Here is a 19,261-nt window from a genome sequence, read left to right on the forward strand (position 1 = left end):
ATAAGTTTATGCATTGAGTAATTTTCAAGGTATAAAGAAAGAGTGTAATTACAGTATAAAATATTTTTTTTACATTTAAACCTGGCCTTGACCCTTAACCTTTGACTTTTGACCTTCTGGCAGGAAATTTCCAAGAGAATCTCCATTAGGTAATATATGTATATCAAGTTTTAAAAATAATAATGCAAGCATTGCGTATACTAATATATGAGGGAAATAGTAAAATTTTGGACGAGTTGACCTTGACCTCTGACCCATGACTATTGACCCAAGACCCCTAAATTCCCTAGATAATCCCTGCCAGTCAGTACATGTGTATATACCAAGTTCCATGAAGATAGGCCTACATTGAACCATTTGTGAGAAAAGTGAAATTGTAACATTTTCACCTAATCTTTGACCTTTTGACCTTTGACCTTATGACATGAAACTCCCCTTGGAGAATCCTTATGCAGTAGATATATGTCTATACACTAAGTTTCAAGAAAATACCTTTGGGCATTGCATGGATATGAGGAAATAGCAACATTTTTAGCATTTGACCTTGACCTTTTGACCTTTGACCTCTTGCCAATGTCACTAAAATCTACTCAACTAATTGCCGTATCATACATCATCCTTGGACCAAGTTTGGTGAAAGCTGCTTCATCCAGTTTTGAGTTATCACGTAAAAAGTTAAATTTTAGGATTTGACCTTGATCTTTGACCTTTGACCTCTGTCCGATTTCACTCAAAAATCAACCAAGTAATTGTCCCACCATACATTATCCTTGGACAAAGTTTGGTGAAATTTGCTTGATCCAGTCTTGAGTTATCGCGTAAACAGATAAAATTTCATGACTTGACCTTGACTTTTGACTTTGACCTTTGCCGATTTCACTCAAGATCTAATCAAGTAATTGCCCCATCATACTTTATACTTGGACCAAGTTTGGTAAAATTCCAGTAAATATTACTCAAGTTATCGCGTAAATGAATGCGGGCGGACGTACGGACGGACGGACAACCCGAAAACATAATGCCTGCGGCACCACTTCGTGGCGGAGGCATAAGAAACAAGACAGATGGTCGCTAAGACAGGTGGTAAAGATGGTAATGGGTCGTGCGCAGCTTTGATTGAGAGTTTCTCTTCCATCTCTACATAATATAGGTGAGATGAATGGTTTGCACATTTCCCGGCGACGTTTTGCACATTTCCCGGCAAAATTGAACATTTGCACATTTCCCGGCGTCACGTTTGCACATTTCCCGTTGATGAAATTTAGAGATTTGCACATTTCCCGGCAAGACGTTTGCACATTTCCCGGCGAGACGTTTGCACATTTCCAGGCGTTTGCATATTTCCCGGCTCCACATGCCGCCCCCCCCCCCCCCCCCCCCCCCCCCCCATCTACCAGAGTATCGCACATGACACTTTTTCCTCAAAATATCATAATGCTGGTTATGACCTTATGATAGAAACGAGGATGTGCATTTCGAATTTTGATTCTTACCTGCAGTGATATGTTATACGTGCTTGCACTTTCATATCTATCGAAGTTCCACTTTTCCACAGTCTCTATAGGGTTTTCTATAACTCAGTCGGTAGAGCACCGGGCTAGCCATCCGGAGGTCTCAGGTTCGGGTCCCGATGGGGTCCCATTTTCTTTGCTCATTATTTTTTCCACTAGTTTTCTCTTTAAGTTATCGTACATATTACCGGGAGAGAGACTATAAATAATGATAGAGACGAATTGAGAATAGTATAGCATTTACACTGGTATGCAAGCCTAATTATTGTAACTATTTCAATTCAAGATTACATGACATGATAGCATGTGTGTCCATGGAAATTTATAGAATTTTGAAGTGCTCGAACCCACAATATTTATTGCATGAGATTGTAAAAGAAGTTCATGTGCAACATAACAGTGACAACATGTATAAAGTGTCGAAATAAAAGTCAGTTATCTTGATTTTTGTAAAAACTTTGCTTGATAAATTTTGAGGCATAAAGAATCATTAGAATTCATCATTTCATTTGGCAATGCTAGAAATCTGTATGATATTCATAACATCAATGTAATCAATCATGATCTTGGAGTACGATATAATGCAACACCCTCTCGGTCTACATTGAGAAGGAAAGGAAAATAAAGATATGAAAGCAATTCCATAATCCTTGCTTATGTTTACTTGTTTTCATGATTATGTGAGGATTCCTTCTTTAGGGACAGTGAAAGACACAAAATAGGATTCACCGTAATGTAGTGACGTAAAAAGAAACAACAAAAACAGCAAAAATTGAACAATACAAGCGCACATCATAGTTTACATAATATAGAGGCGATGCCGCCTGCAACCACTGAAAGAAAAAGATAAGTTTACATTTTTCCATGGGCATGGTCAAATTTATTGTGCACACAAATGAATAACATAACAGATTTTTTTTTTTTTTTTTTAACGCACTTAAACACATACTCGTATAAGACAATACCGATAGCGGGGCTCTTAAAATCTAAATACAGATCTATACTAGCAGGCCCTTTATGTATATATAGGTCCTATTGTCCGGGCACATATCACATCACTTTTAATGTATACTTTAGAGCGAATAATGCAAATAGAAAAAGGAAATGCATTATAAATAAAGCACGCAATATTATTTCACGACTACCTTTGATAAGGTTCAACTCGACAGATTCCAATGCCAGAAATTGAAATTGAAATAAATTTGCCAAAGACATGAATTAGTGAAAATTCTACCACCAAATATCAGCAAAAAAGAAAAGAACGAAAAAGAAAAAGAGACTATCAAAGTTTGCTGTGAGAAGCTTACTCACATAGAGAGCTGAGTCAGTTGACAATTTTAGAGTATAAATCTTTGTCTTCCAGTTTGTTGTCATGGTAACCACTTCGTGTCCCAATGTGACATCATTTTCAATGCGTGGTGTCACATGGTACCATCATTGGAAGCGCTTTTTAAATATGTCAACATTTTATGTTTTAAAAAGCAAAATCACAGGTGCCTTCAGATTTACCTTTTATTCTGTGTTTGACTTAAATCTTATTCCCCTATGCATTTCTAAATGATAGATGACCATGAGCTTATGTTTCAATTCAACTCTATGGCACTTTGTTTCCACCGAACAAAAAACAATAAAATGATAAAAAGTATACACTGGTCAATCCATATTGTTGAGCAACAAGACAATTTCAAATACGGAGTATTACAAAACCACTTTGAACAAAAGTTTACGGCATAATATGCTTTAAGGCGTTTGCATCAATGACTGAATTTTAGCATTGCCTATAAAGTATGAAGCAGTCTACAAGCTGAAATGTCTCAGTAACATTAAAGGACACTTCCGGATGATTTTCAGATTTTTACATTTGAACAACTTTAAATTAGTTAAACTGAGGACAGAGTTTCAGAATTTATGATAATTGGGATGAAGAATAAGAATATTGTCAAAATTTAGAACAAATTGCAATGAACAAGGATGATGACATGGCAGAGTCACCATAAGAATGCATGAGTTGGGGCTCAAGGAAGCAGAACAAAAGAAGAAGGCATGCATACATTATACACAGGTGAACTCGCAAGCAAGTGGTATTGTAATAGAATTACACTGCTACATTTTTGAAATATGTGAACCTCCTATGTCATCATCCTTGTTCAGTGTAATTTGTTATAGGTTTTTCAAACTATTGTTTCTCTGTTCAAGAACCACAATAAATTCCACAAATCCATACATGGAGTTGTCAATTTATGTACTACATGATGTGAAATTATGAAAATCGTCTGGAATGTCCCTTTAACTCCTTCGTCAAATTTTAGCCCACCCCCTTTTTTTTCGCTAACTCATTTATAAAATATATCATTTTACAAGATTCCAAGTACTTTTTTGTTTGCTTTGTTACCTTCAACAACAAACACAAAAGCAATCACTGCCAGTGTTAAACTTGTAGTAATGTAGTCGTTTGAAGGTCAGTAAACATGAGGGCAATAAGTCGTTTACACTGTGTTGGTATCGTAAAATTTAATTTCTGTCAAAATAATGCACTTGACCCAACAGGTCCTGGGGGATTTATACAACAGAAATCTTTATCTAACTATCATTAAATAGGCACCCCTGAATTCTACCGTATACAACTGTATAAAAAAAAAATGGAAAAAAAAATGATACATTTCATAAAATCCATCCACTCATCGAATCTACTAAAATAATGTTTGCCAATTTGAAAAAGTAACGACAAATATTTATTAAAAGTATATTTTGTGTGTGTCTTATTGTGCCTTGTAGAACACTGGTTTTCTGTTGAAATGTATGGATCATAGCAAAAAGATACAACACAGAGCAACAGAAAACTGATTTTCTGGACATGAAGGTTTCAAATGCCTAAGCGTATTTTTGATTTGATTCATGCATTTCTTTTGCGTTCCCCCCCCCCATATATATATATATATATATATATGAAAACCCCTTTTCTTTGCTCAAAGTTTTCAATATGTATATATATATGTATATACAGAGAGAGAGAGAGCACAAAGTCAATGGAACAGAAGTATTCAGTAATATTTTAATAAAGGAAAATATACATAGAAAAGGAAAATAATTGACTTAAAAGTAAAGCATTGTTAGAGCATTAAATTGCAAATACTAGTGTAATAATGCCGGAGACCATTACATCGTAAGCAGATGCTTGATGAGGACAATGACCTCAGAAACACTCATTTTCCCAGACAGGCCTTTACTTTGTTCCAGTACCCAAGGGTGTTAGGATTTTTGTAGCCGTTTGGTCCGCCATTGTGAATGCGAGCGAAGTCTTCGCAGGTTGGTGCGTGTCCCAGGCGGCTGGACAAGGCGTAGCGAGCCATGTAGCCCTGGACACACCTGTCACTGCAATCGAAGGTAGCGGTACAGGCTTTCCAAGCTAGGCAACGAAAGAAATAGGAAAATATTTTTGACTTTTTTGTTATGTTTCTGAACAGAGAGTAAACATTGATACGAAAACAAATGTATACAATAAAGAGTTCAAATAAAGGAATTTGCACTTTAGTGTTGCTTATTTGAGTACCTATTTTCATGCATTCCCCATAATTTGAAAACAGAAAAATGTACCAACTATATACTTTCTGTTTTTGTGGGATGTAAATTCAAGTTTATAAAATTATCTGTGTGACTCATACTACAAATCAGATTAAAAAAGTCGTGATCGAAAGGAATAATACGATACAGAGAAAAGAAAAGACACTGTCACTAGTTCAGTCAATAAAGTATGTCCATTTCTATAATATTTATTCATCTATTCAATATTCGTGTTTTGTTTGTTGTTGTTTTTTCTAATTTTGAGTACATGTTGGGGACTTCCGTAAAGATTCTAGGGAGTTTTCGATACACGACGGGAAGACCAATCTGTGCGCGGAAGCATTCAGATGCGACAGTACTCGTTTTCCACAGGACGGGACGTTTCTAGGATTTGATCATGCGCAGAAGCAAATTTTGCACGAGGCACGCTCAACTTCTGGTCGCGTCGTACTTGCGAAAACTCGCTAGTGGCACAGAGAATGGGGAAAAGAAAAAATGTGTTCTACTTTCGCTAAAAATGGGACACTAAAAGAAAGGACGCTTGTTATTCACAACAAAGACTTTAATGTACTTTCGGCTGGACTTTGATTTGAGAACCCGGACGATCGCGCACTTTACATTATCAAATGAATTAAATGAGAAGGTGTTAAGTGTATATACGACGACTTCTGAGACATCAGTATTTTGAAAGAGAGGTATACACGCTTTTCATTGTATAACTTCAATTACAAGCACACCAATTTTCAAGTCCTGGTTTCAAAAGGTAAAGCCTCCGTCACATTCATTTGTCTTTTAATCGCCTAAGACCCTCGAAGCTTCTTGATGCTGCATATCTAATTGTTAAAAAGCACACCCACCTCTTAAACTAACGAGATTATAATTTGAAACTCAATATCCAGTTACGCTTGAACAAGCAAGTGAAAGGATTTCAGAGAGGCTGTCCAGGAGAATAATATCAATCGTCGTCTGCCAATCAGGCGATTTGAATGTAGCTGCTGTAAGGTTAGGCAATGTTGTACTCTATTTCGACTACTTCTGTTTCTTTGTTTAACTACAATGTATAATTACATGACGTTCCTCAAATATTGTATAGTATTTTCATTATACAATGTTAATTTTACCTTATTTTCTATAATAAAAGGAAGTGAAATATGTATGTTTTGTCGAAAAATGAAATAAACTTTGAAATGAAGAAAAAATGTAAGCGATATGTGTTGCGATCAAGCCAAATCAGTCTAAAGTAGGCAAAGTTTATTTCAAGATGTGGACCAAAATATGTTGATTTTATCCCTTTGTGTCAGTATTGTACACTATCATTCAAACTCTTATAACTCCACAATGAAAGGTCATTATCGATGTCTGGTTTTCACTGATATGAAACTAAAAGTTAGCTGAAAATTACGATATGAGAAAATGGTAATTGATATTTGCCGACTTAGACTAATTTCGCTTAATCGCACCACATAATGAACTTACAGGAAATGTCTACGACAAATTGCCTGGACTTTGGAAAATGCACAGGGGAATCGCTGTCTGTCTGACTTGCTACGAACCCTCGTCCACGAAAAGTGTCTTCCTATTCCCTATAAAAAGAGGTGTTTTTTAAATTATTTTATCGCCACTTACGGGGTCTTACTTCCACAAACTAGAGTTTCGACTACTTTACTTTGACTACATGTTGTATTATGGATTACAAACAATTGAATGTCTCATCTGTTTAATTGAATTCCTTATTGTAGTTCAGGAAAGTCAGAAGAGTCAAGTATCTAAATACGTAGTGTATTACGTGCACTTGGTACAATAGCCATGGTAACGAAATACGCCGTTTTAGGTATTTCATTTACTACCATAATGAAATACACCACTGACGGTATGTGACGTCCCTGCTGATGCCATTAATTTAGTGTATGTTTTACAGATGCGGCCGCTGTTTAGGGGTGCAGATTTGATGTCCTGTGATAGGCCTACACCCATTAAAGGTTCATTTCTGAGGTGTAGGTCCTATGGTTGGTAGCAACAAGAAGCTTCAAACACATTCTCATTGGTAGCACATTGCCTGAGAGCGGCCACCCCATGAGGCAGGGTGTAGAACCACAATTGTCAAAACAATCGTCCACTATTGTCAAAATTACCACAAATGTCATCACACGTCGACCACAATGTCAAAGTGTCCATTAACTTTTACTGCAAATGCATAACGCGTTAACCACATTGTTGTCAATGACAAAGCTTATTACTTGCATTAAAGTCATGAAAAATAGTGAATCGTGCTATAATTTGAGCAACTTTTGTATGTCAAGGGAGGTGGGAAGAGTCTGTTCCCACCTCCCTGGTCTGTTTGTTCGTCAGTCTCTTAAATGGGATGAAATTTGGTGGGTGATGGATGAAGGTTGATCCTACCTGCAAAAAACCATAACGCGTCAACCACAAACATAAACAATGCCAAAACTCATTGATAGCATATAGTGTACATGTACATAGTACACATGTACATGTGATTGCACCATAATTTTCTGAGTTCGCTCGCATCATAATACTACTGATTTTAAATAAGAACTTTTGTGGTAGCTCTTCTTTTGTTTTGCTCAGTTCAACTTGATCAACGTTTGTTTGTCTGTCCGTCTGTCTGTTTATTGGGATGAAACTTGGTGGGTGGATGAAGGTTGATCTCAGAATTACCCGCAAACGTCACAATGCGTCAACCGCAAAAAAAAAAAAAAAAAAAATCTCAAAACTCTTGACATTTATGGGAATTTAGACATTTGTGGTTGACGTGTTAAGATATTTGTGGTAATTTTGACATCAGTGGACGATTTTGACATTTGTTGGCTTTACGACAGGACAGAGGCAATGCGTGAATGGGCTCACCACTGGATTCAGTATGGCTTCATACTTACATCCGTCCAAATCCCCTCCTTTCTGCCTTGCGTCGTTCCAGTACCCCTGCTTTATCTGGTACGGGCCGCAGGACAGGGACCCGACGTCCATGTGACACACGGGGCTTGGCATCTTGCAGTTCGATTCTACAATGCAGATACAGTGCAGACAGTCGGAGGGAACCGGGGCCGGAAGCTTGGTGAACGCTGAGATTGTTGCGAATACAGAGAATGATGTACTATAACCCCAATCTCCTTTTCTGTAACATATCATATAAATCTGGAACTCACGCAATCGGACATAGACGTAACGAGATTTTTTTTTTTGGCCATTTTTAAGTTCCCTGACATGCAAATGCATGTTGATTTGTGTTGATTTATGATACCCTCAACATCACTTTTGCGGTGTTTCAGTGATATTAATGTGACTGTCAAAAGACATGGCGAGGGAACATGCAAGTTATGCTGAGACGAGGGGAAGGTGCATTCCAATGACTTTTGTTAAACATATATAATCAGCACTTTAACAATGATCAGCAGATGAGGTCACAACAGGAATATTGGTTTGTAAGGATTCTTTTGGGCATTCCCAAGTAATCTGAAGAAAAATAGAATAAAAATTAGATAAAAATATATGGAATATTTATAGATATTCGTTTCACCGCAAAAGTGATGTTGAGGGTATTATAAATCAACACAAATCAACATGCACTTGCATTTTATAGGGAACCTTTAGCTTTGGCATTGATGTATATAGGCCAACGTAATTCCGAAGTCTATTCATTTCGAACACGTAAAATTCATAATAGCATAGGGGTCTACGGGTTCGTTCATACCAAAATAAAAAGAGTTTCGCTCATCCCAAGGTTGTTTGTTTGTTTGTTTGTCTTTTCATTTGCAGACAGCTCTCTGGAGCTATGCTTTGGAATGCACTTCCTGCAATTATACGTAGTTCTCCTTCAAAAGCTACCTTTTGCTGTAATTATTTGAAACATTTCGCCTCATAACCTGGGTTATTTGTTATCTGATATATGTAGATCTTGTTAGATCCATTTTCTGTAATCTCTGTTGTATATTTCTGTAGTGTTATTTGTCTGTTAAGTTTGACTTTTATGAATGAGTTTGTGACACAGGGCCTCTAGGGAGAACAGTGCATTGACTACTGATAGGGCCACCCTGTATAAATATGACTAAATAAATAAATAAATAATAAATAAATATAAATAAATAAATAGACACCAACGCAATCCGAAGGTCCGCTATTTCAAAGGTTCCTCATTCCTAAGGTTCAAACAAAATGAAGTTGAGATTGTCATTTGTTCTTTTTTTTCTTTTTGTGTGTAGTGTGTGTGTGTGTGTGTGTGTGAGTGAGTGAATCCTTTAGCATATCTTACTTCTGCTCGTACACGTGCCACACTGCATGAATCATAGTAGATGCTGTGCTATCTTATACACACCGCGTATGTCAAAATAACATACGAAGTTTCAATTATCGGTACCCTGATTTTTTCTGTTTTTTACACGCACACACACACACACACACTCTCTCTCTCTCTCTCTCTCTCTGCGTGCAAGTGCTCCTAGAGTTCGTGTTTGGTGGATCTACAGTTTTGAGTAGTAATAATCCACGAGTGAAGAAAGTCTTGCCAAGGAGATCAACCAAAATCAGCAAGGAGAACAAAACATAAATAAAAAAGATAGTACCAGTACTTACATGCATTGTTTGACTGCATCCCGGCAGAGACCAAAGTCGCGGAGAAAAGAAGCAGAAGGAGCGAAGCGCACAACATTTGGTTCAGGTTAAGACCCATGGTTGCTGAGCGTCTTGCTAGATGCACGGTCTTCAGCCAGTCTGTATACATGAGGAAGTACTGTAGCATATTAAACGCTTTCCTTGCAATTCGAGTTCCGCTGATGACGGGGGAATCCCCCTTTACGATCACTATTCATCGCCGTGCAAATCATCTCACAGGCTCCTGTGTACTATTTTCGGGATTATCTGCGTGTGCGTCTAGTAGGGTGCACGTTGTGTGCAACGCATTCGATAGGGTTGCGGGTTGGACCCACAGAACTCTACCCATTGGACCCATTATACTTCCGCAGCGACCCCTGACTGCATGTCTCTGTATTGTCGTCACGACCTTGGAATGACTGTATCTAAATTAAAGGACAAGTTCACCTTCATAAACATAAGGATTAAGAGAATGTAGCAATATTAGTAGAACACATCATTGAAAGTTTGAGGAAAATCAGACAATCCGTTCAAAAGTTATGAATTTTTGAAGTTTTTGTGCAGTACCCGCTGGATGAGAAGACTACTGCAGTGTATGAATGTTATGCGTACAAAAAATAAGGAAAATATAAAGAGAATTTCACAAAATTCCATCTGTTGAAAAAAGTATACATTCCCCTGACTCGTTACCGACAAATGTTATGGGTAATATTATTCCCCCTGCCTTTAGAAAGAGGCAAGTCAAGTGCTCTTTTATTATGCGAAAAAAGTGAAAATATGTTGAATTTTCTTTTACATTTTCTTTATACTGTTGTACGCATATGACTCACAAGCTGTAGTAGTCTCCTCATCCAGCGGTTCCAAGACAAAAATTTAAAAAATTCATAACTTTTGCATCGATTGTCCAATTTTCCTCAAACTTTCACTGATGTGTTCTACTAACATTGTTGCATTTTCTCAATCCTTATGTTTATGAAGGTGAACTTGTCCTTTAAAGGGTTCCATGCAGGATCGAGTCTGAGAGAAAATGAAAGCTGCCGATGGCGATGATGAGTATTGGTATCATGTGCGGATCCGGAAATTCCGTAAAGGGGAGCGCCTTTACAAAGTTAAAGGGGCACACGCGCACCCCCCCCCCCCGCATTTTTGTCTTTTTATTTCTTTTGTTAAAAAAAAGGGGGGCGGTGCGCCCCCTCTGGATCGGCCAGTGGGTATGCATATGAGACTAGAAACTAAGTCGCGTTTGCTCTTGCGACCTTCGAAATGTACTTAATGGAGTAATAATTATTGAGGTTTACTGATCGAGTAACTGTTATCACAATATGCTGCAATCATTGGGGGTCTTACTGTTAATACTTCTTCTAATGTAAATATCTTTTTTTTTAACCAGACGAGTGAATCTGTCCATCCTTAATGCAACATAGGCCTACTGATCGCTTCTCATATATGGCGGAGAGGCTTAATATTATTATCATGTTCCACCAGGTGTCGGTGACTGTTTCGATACTTGATTATTTGCGATGCTGTTGTTTTTAAAGTTTTGCTTCTAATTAATCAAAGTGTAGTTAATACCATAGTCTATTTCTGCGGCTCAGTATTACCCTGTGCGTATGTTCATGTGTGTACTCCTTTCTATATACGCTTTTTTTTTTTGTATTTCTATTCTGCCTTGCGGCGCTGGTTTGTAGGTCTATATTCCCCGCTACTTTCTCTCCCGTATGGGACTTCTATACAAGCTATTGGCTTATCAGATAGTTCATGTAACTGAATGTCCACTGATAGTATAAGTTTATAAATTTATTTCAAAAGATCCTTTCTCTCTCTATCTATACCCAGCATCATTATGTATATTATTCACATGATCGGACAGCCGGGCATTTAAAGGCGACTACTGTGGAAATCCCATTATTTTTAACAATGGCATATACGATGGGGATTCCCCCTATATACATTGATACACGCTGCCGGTCAGCGTTTTCAGCAACAGCAGAGACAGTTGATAAAGAGTTACACTAAATACTCATACTGTACAATTCGGGAGAGGCTCACATAGTGACCTGTAGTCTTTTCAGCAGTGGTTCGAACACGGAAGAGCGTGTATAAAGCAAAGTGTTCATGTTCCTCAACAATGATATTCGCTTTCAGTCCATACACACAAATATTCAGTTTACACATCGTTAGTATTAATAGTAACCACTCGTATATAGTTGGCATACACGTCGAGACTGGCGAAAATCTGCTGACTTTAACCCATTAGTGCCCAAACCACCCGTCTTATAAATTCATTTGTGCAATTTTATGCTTTACTATTAAATTGTTTTCATATAATAATGATAATAATGATAATTGTTTGGATATAAACTCCAAATTTTATTGTCCGAAAATGGAAATCTTTTTGCCCAATTGATCGTGGGCCACTGAGCAGCGCCAGATCGACGTTGCTCTAACCTTTTCAAATGTTGAACGGCAAACAAGGTAGCAGCAACTCCCATCTTTTAACGTCTTTTGGTATGACGCGGCCGGGGTCCGAACCCACGACCTCCCGATTGTGAGACAGCCGCTCTTATACTTACTGAGCCAACACATCCCATTACATAATTATATAGAATATATAGAACATATACCAGACGAGTGAATCTGTCCACCATTAATGCAACATAGGCCTACTCATTTACTTCACCATGCAAACCTTCAAACAACGCATATAGAATATATTACATAATTTGAAAGAGGTCAGAGGTCAACAAAAGTATGTCAGAATTACATCTGTGACACAGTCTCTTTGCAAAGACTTAATAGCCTTTCAAATAAACATATCTTACAAAATATAAAAATAAATATATTGTGAGATATAGTGGCAGAATTTAGAAAGTTGTCAAAATGAGAATAATATTGGTGTACCTTCTTGGGAACAATAGGCCGTTATGAAAACGGAATCTTCAGTTGCTGAAGGATTAATACGCGAATCTCAATTTGCGCGTGAGTTGACAAAAATCAATATCGACCATAACTTGTTACACCATTAGTTATTGATGAATGCAAGTGTGGTTAAAGAATAACGTTTACAAGTATGACTTTTGGAATAAATGCCAAAGGCAAATTCAGCCATGAGTGTCTTAAGTCAATTATTAATCACCTATTTTCACAGGATGAGATGCATGATCAAATATATTTTATGTTGACATCTTCTCCTCGTAACATTTGGCAACATCAATGTGAAGAACGTGTTCTTTGCAGCTTCGATGAAAAAATCGGAGAAAAGGGGAAAATCGTTCACGAAAATGTAAGATTTGAAATGAATGTGAAGTGCCATCAACATAACAACTGCAGCTCTGCGCTTCCCGTTCATGTGTACATTATCGGCAGAAACAGGCCGCCTCCCAACGGAAATGCCCGCATAGACTATTGACACATTAAAATTTCGAAATTCCCCGCTGCGGCTTCGCTGAATAGTAATATGTTTACATCGAAATGCTTATAGAGACGGTATGAAAGTGAAACAGAAAGGACGACCTACAGGAAACTCGTTGAAATAACAAAGAGATGGTATTGACATGTAATTTGATGCATTTTCTGTTCAAGAGACACTGACCAGTGCTGACCTCCGGAAGATTTTCAGACTTTGTTCCATTTGAACTACTGTTGTATTATAAATAAGTTAAACTGAGCACAGAGTTTCAGAATTAAAGGAACATTCCAGATGATTTTCATCATTTAACACCATGCAGTGTAGTACATTAATTGACAACTCCATGTACAGATTTCTGGAATTTATTGTGGTTCTTGAGCAGAGAAACAATACAGTACTCTGAAAAACCTTAAACAAATTACACTGAACAAGGATGATGACATAGAGGCTCACATATTTCAGAAATGTAGCAGTGTAATTCCATTACAATACCGCTTGCTTGCGAGTTCACCTGTGTATAATCTATGCATGCCATCATCTTTTGTTCTGCTTCCTTGAGCCACAACTCATGCATTTTTATGGTGACTCTGCAATTTGTTATAAATTTTGAAAATATTCTTATTTTTCATCAAAATCATCATAAATTCTGAAACTCCGTCCTCAGTGTAACTAATTTAATGGTTGGTCAAATGTAAAAATCTGAAAATCATCTGGAGGTCTCCTTTAATAGTGACTTGGATGAGGAATAATGTTTTCAAAATGTGTAACAAATTGCAATGAACAAGGATGATGACATGGCAACCTCACCATAGGAATGCATGAGTTGGGGCTCAAGGAAGTAGAACAAAAGAAGGAGGCATGCATAGATTACACTGGTGAACTTGTCAAACAAGCTGTATCGTAATGCAATTACACTACTGGTGTACTACATTTCTGAAATATGTGAGGCTCTATGTCATCAACACTGTTCAATGTACAGTTAAATTTGTCTAATATTTTCAGATTATTGGTTTCGTGCTCAAAGGCCACAATTTAGTCTATACGAGGAGCTGTTGACTTATGTACATGTACTACATGATGTGGAATTATGAAAATCGTCTGGAATGCAACTTTAAAACTTATACACAGAGGGAAAGCTAGCATGTTCAGTCTTCAGAAACGAAATGACATAAAAGCAAAAAAGTGTTAGGGAGACCTGGGTACAATATCCAGATGTGGCTACGTAATTACAAATCATTTCAACCATGTTCTCATCAACAATTACAACATCTGATCAAAGGCAACACTGTTGCCGGTATTAAAAACGACAACGAAAAACAAAAACAAAACAGAACAAAAAAAAAACCAACATCTCACATGTCAGTTTTACTACAAATTTCATAACGATCAGCAATCGCTCACCACGCAGCGCACGTCACAGAGCATGGAGCACAAACACACACACACACTTACACACACACACACGCACACACACACACAGCACATACACACAAACACATACAGACGTAATGCATTTGACACGTTGAATTTTACAAAACTGTTACCATACCAACTAGCTGAATTCAGAGATTAAAAAACAAAACAAAAAACAAAACAGCAAAGAATTTAGGGGTCATTTAACGTTATGATTGTGACGATAGTTTCCAATGAGGAAGTTGTATAGCGCTAAGAGTGCAGGTTCGTGTATTTTGGGATTTGATGATTTTTAGTTGACTTTTGACCCTTTGATAATTTCATGCATTGAGTTTCAAGGTATGGAGAAAATGTGTAATAGTGATAAATAGTAAAATTTCGGCATTTTAGCCTGCCCTTTGACAATCGACCAGTGACCCTATGACCCTAAAATTCCTGGCGGAATCACTGTCAGTTAAAACATGCATAAGTGCCAAGTTTCATGATGATACCATGAGTAACTTTCGAGATATGGAAGAAGTGAATTTAGCTCTTACACTTGAGCTTCGACCTTTTGACCTTTGACCTTTTGGCAAGAAACTTCCCAGAGAATCTCTGTTGGGTAATACATCTATACATTAAGTTTTAAGAAAAATCCTACGGGCAATGCAGAAATATGAGGGAAATAGTGAAATTTTAAGGAGTTGACCTTGACCTTAGACCTCCTGACCTTTGACACATGACCCCCAAATTCCGTAGATGATCACGGTCAGTCAGTATATGCATATGTACCAAATTCCATGAAAATACATTCACCACTCGAGAGAAATGTAAAAAAAGTGACATTTTGATATTTCCACCAGACCTTAGACCTCATGACCCCAAACTCTCTCTGGATAATCTCTATTTAGTAGTTCATGTGCACACTAAGTTTCAAGAAAATATCATCAGGCATTGCACAGATATGGGGAAATAATGAAATTTTGAGCAATCGACCTTGACCTTTTGACCTTCGACCTCAAAAATGAGCAACCAAAAGTAGATAGGCACAACTTCGCCCACTCATACATATTCATATTAAGTTTCATCAGGATACCTCAAACAGTTTTTTAGTTACGCTGTCCACAAAATTGATTACGGACGGAAGGATCCACAGACAGACGAACAGACGGACAACCCGAAAAAACATAATGCCTCCGGCGACACTTTGTGGCGGAGGCATAATGTATTGTGTAAAAGCGCAGGTACATTGTATATTGGGATTTGGGGATTTTCACTTGACTTTTGACCCTTCTATAAGTTTACATATGAATTGGGCAATATCCACGGTATAAATGGAGAAAAGGTGTAATTTCAGTTTTAAGTAGTGAAATGTTAGCATTTTGACCTGGCCTTGACCCTTGACCTTTGACCATATGACCCTAAAATTTCCATGAGAATCTGTGTCAGGCAGAACATCCATAAATATGTATCAAGTTACATGATGATACCTTCAGCCACTTCCGAAATATGGAGGAAGTGACACTTGTCAGTTTCACTTAACCTTTGACCTTCTGGCGAAAAAAAAAAAAAAAAAAAAAAAAAAAAAAACTTTTTCAAGAGAATCTCTGCTGGGTAATACAGGTATACAAGAAAAGTATACAAGTTCCACGAAAAATCCTACAGGCATTGCATAGATAAAAGGAAGAGTTAAATTTTGTGGAGTTGACGTTAAATGACCTTTCACCCAATAGTCCCAAATATCACTGTCAGGTATATGTAGTACATGCACTACATTCCATGAAGAAAGCTTGAACCATCTCAAAAATATGGAGAAAAAAAAGGTTGAATTTGAAAATTTTCACTTGACCTTTGACCTTGCACCTCATGGTCCCAAACTTTCTCTAGACAATTTCTATCAGGTAATACATGTATTTACTAAGTTTCAAGGAAATACCTTCCGGCATTGCATAGATATGGGGGAAATAGTAAAACTTTCAGCACGAGACCTTGGACTTGAGCATGTGCACCCAAAAGTTGACAGGTACATCTTTGTTCACTCTTTTGCCAAGTTTCATTAGGATATTTCAAATGTTGTTTTCAGTTAGGCTGTCCACAAAACAGATTACGGACACAAGGACAAATGGACATACGGACAACCCAAAAACATACTGCCTCTAGTAACACTTCATGGCAGGGAAAAAAAGAAAAAAAGAAGTACTGAACAGGATCTTCACATGCAACAAAAAGAAGCTAGATAGCCACAACGCTTTACTTTCATGTACAGTTTATTTACAAGACGAGAACAAGCAATAATATTCAGTAAGGTCATCATATCTATGGCTGAAACTACAAAAGCAAAGGGCAACAAAAACAATGGGGTACAGATTAATTCTGCACTTGAGGAGCACTTTGAAAGTTGATTGCTCACAATGTCCTTCCACAAATTAATATGACTTTGATGAATGTTCACTTTACTTCTACAATGTACATGTAGAAGCAAATGCATCTGAAAATCGAACTCTTAGGATCCAAAATAAATTGGGAAATTATCACAAAGAGACAAGGAAACTCATGAAATACTACAGTTTCTGAGCAAAATGTAAAAAGGTATACAGACACAAAAACCAAAAACAAATAGACTTTCAAATCTATGATGAAACTGAGAATAGAGGAGTGGGATTCAACAGGAGATTCAAACAAAATGGTGAAAAGTGTAATAGCCTACAGTTGTTGTAATTAATTGCATTACATTGACCAAGGAAAGTACATTACATGACACTAAGCAACTGGTATCTCTTTGATAAGTTGAATTCAAGCATTCATGTGAATGCCTACAATTTGTCAATTATAAATGTGTACATATATTTACATGTCATTAATCTCTTGCAATTTGGTGTTTTGTACCCCCCCCCCCAAAAAAAAAAGAGAGAGAGAGAGAGAGAGAGAGAGAGAGATGTGCATTAATGTGCATTGAGTTTTACAGGAAAGAAACACTAAACATTTCTATCTTTTGAATTTACTCTTAACACAATGCCAATATATTGTATGAATAAATTCAACACACGGAGACCAATACATGTACCATTTCCCACTGAATTACTCTTCTTCACACCCCCATCCCTTTTACTTACATATACATTGTACTAAACATGCATAACCTGCATACATATAAAGACATTACAGTGAACTTGTAACAATTAGAATTCACCAATGTAATTAAATTATCATGATCTCTGCAGGACTCATACCTTTAAGACCATGCCCCTTTCAAAGGGTAATCTATCACTTGGTGTACTCCCACTTCGTCTAATAGCCATTTAATCTCAACCCACATGGTCTAATCCCATTTCACCTACAAGTTCATCTAATGACCATTTAGTCCAAATGCCACTTTGCCTAATTACCAGTTGGTCTACTTCCAGATGGGCTTTGCCCATTTTGTATAATACCCACAGTTTATTAGACAAAGTGGGAAAATCCAAGTAGACGAAATTGAAATTAGATTATCTGGTCATTATACAAAATGATCATTAGCTAAACTGGTCATCAGAAAAAGTGAGGATTAGATGAATTGGGAAGTAGACCATCTCATAGTAGACCAAATGATGATGACCCTCTCATTGCATCTGCTAAAATGAAATAATAAAAGCTGTCATAGTCTACCATTGTACAAATGGCTGCATGTTTGCATGCCAGCCAGCAGCATTTTGAGGCAACGGTGTTCAAAGCGCTCAACCAAGATACTTGTACGTACTGTACTTTAACACATAAGAGTGCCGATTGTTAGCTTGAAAAACAGCCATTTTATGGAAAGTACAGGCGTAGTACTCAAATCCCTTCCCTCAACATGAAAAAGAAGAGGAAAAATCATAAGTGAGACAAAGGTCAAAGAAAAATAACTCACGGTTTACAGAGTATATCTCAGTAAATAACCATCAAATATTCAACATGATCTGATCGCTTCCAATTTATTTTCACAAGTGTACACCTATCTACAATTTGTGCACATAAAAGTGTGGCACTGTTGTATAAGAGAGAGAGAGAGAAAGAAGTGAAATAAAGTATAAAAAAGGGGGTTGTTGTTGTTGTGTTTGTGCACTGCCAGCTTGCCTTCTTATCAAACAATAGCTATAGCTGATGAAAATACTGCATTTTTATACAAACCCGAACTACAAGCAACATGCCCCGAAAAGAAAATTGGAGGGGGAAAAAAAAAAAAAAAATCACCAGCAGGCATATGACATAGTGGTAGTGAAGAGACACCGAAAAAAAAAAAAATAAAATCTTATTGATGTATCATCAGAAATGTTGTTATTACCAACACAACATTCACAGGCTAGTTGAAACAGCAGGGGTGTGTGTGTCATTCCATCACATGCATGACCAGAACAAACCCTGGATGCAAGCTTCCAGGATAGACAAATACAGAAGGAATGACTGAAATTCCACAATTATTTCTGATCTCCAAAAAGACCAAAAAAACAAACATAACTTTTTTTTTTCTGTTCTGTTTGCCATTTTAACAAATACAATAATTAAATAATTACTGTTGATAAAGAAAATAACCAAGAGATTTATATATGTATGTATTCGTAAACATCAATGCATGCCATTTCATTTGGCAATACCATCTACGATTGACATTTCCTGGGCCTATCATGGCCCTGTAATCTAATTCCAAATTGATAAAACTTTCAAATTTCACAAATTCAGTTTAATTTTGCATGAAACCCGACGACAGAATGTTCCTACATGTGATGTGATAATTTAAAGACTAAAACTGTTTTAACCCATACAA

The 19,261-nt window shown here is 37.1% G+C and overlaps 1 protein-coding gene across 1 annotated transcript; it reads right to left on the bottom strand.

The window, feature by feature from the left end:
• Positions 1 to 4,470: 4,470 nt before the first annotated feature.
• Positions 4,471 to 9,798, bottom strand: LOC139718854 (lysozyme-like). Its single transcript, XM_071630340.1, has 3 exons — positions 9,663 to 9,798; positions 7,970 to 8,155; positions 4,471 to 4,917 (listed from the first exon to the last, which is right to left on the bottom strand). The coding sequence occupies exons 1-3, from the start codon at positions 9,757 to 9,759 to the stop codon at positions 4,715 to 4,717; spliced, it is 486 nt and encodes a 161-aa protein (XP_071486441.1). The 5' UTR covers positions 9,760 to 9,798; the 3' UTR covers positions 4,471 to 4,714.
• Positions 9,799 to 19,261: the final 9,463 nt, after the last annotated feature.

The sequence above is a fragment of the Diadema antillarum genome, unplaced genomic scaffold (genome assembly GCF_040938485.1).
Source record: "Diadema antillarum isolate AM-2024a unplaced genomic scaffold, OU_Dant_1.0 scf00000001, whole genome shotgun sequence".
In the NCBI taxonomy this organism is placed as follows: Eukaryota; Metazoa; Echinodermata; class Echinoidea; order Diadematoida; family Diadematidae; genus Diadema; species Diadema antillarum.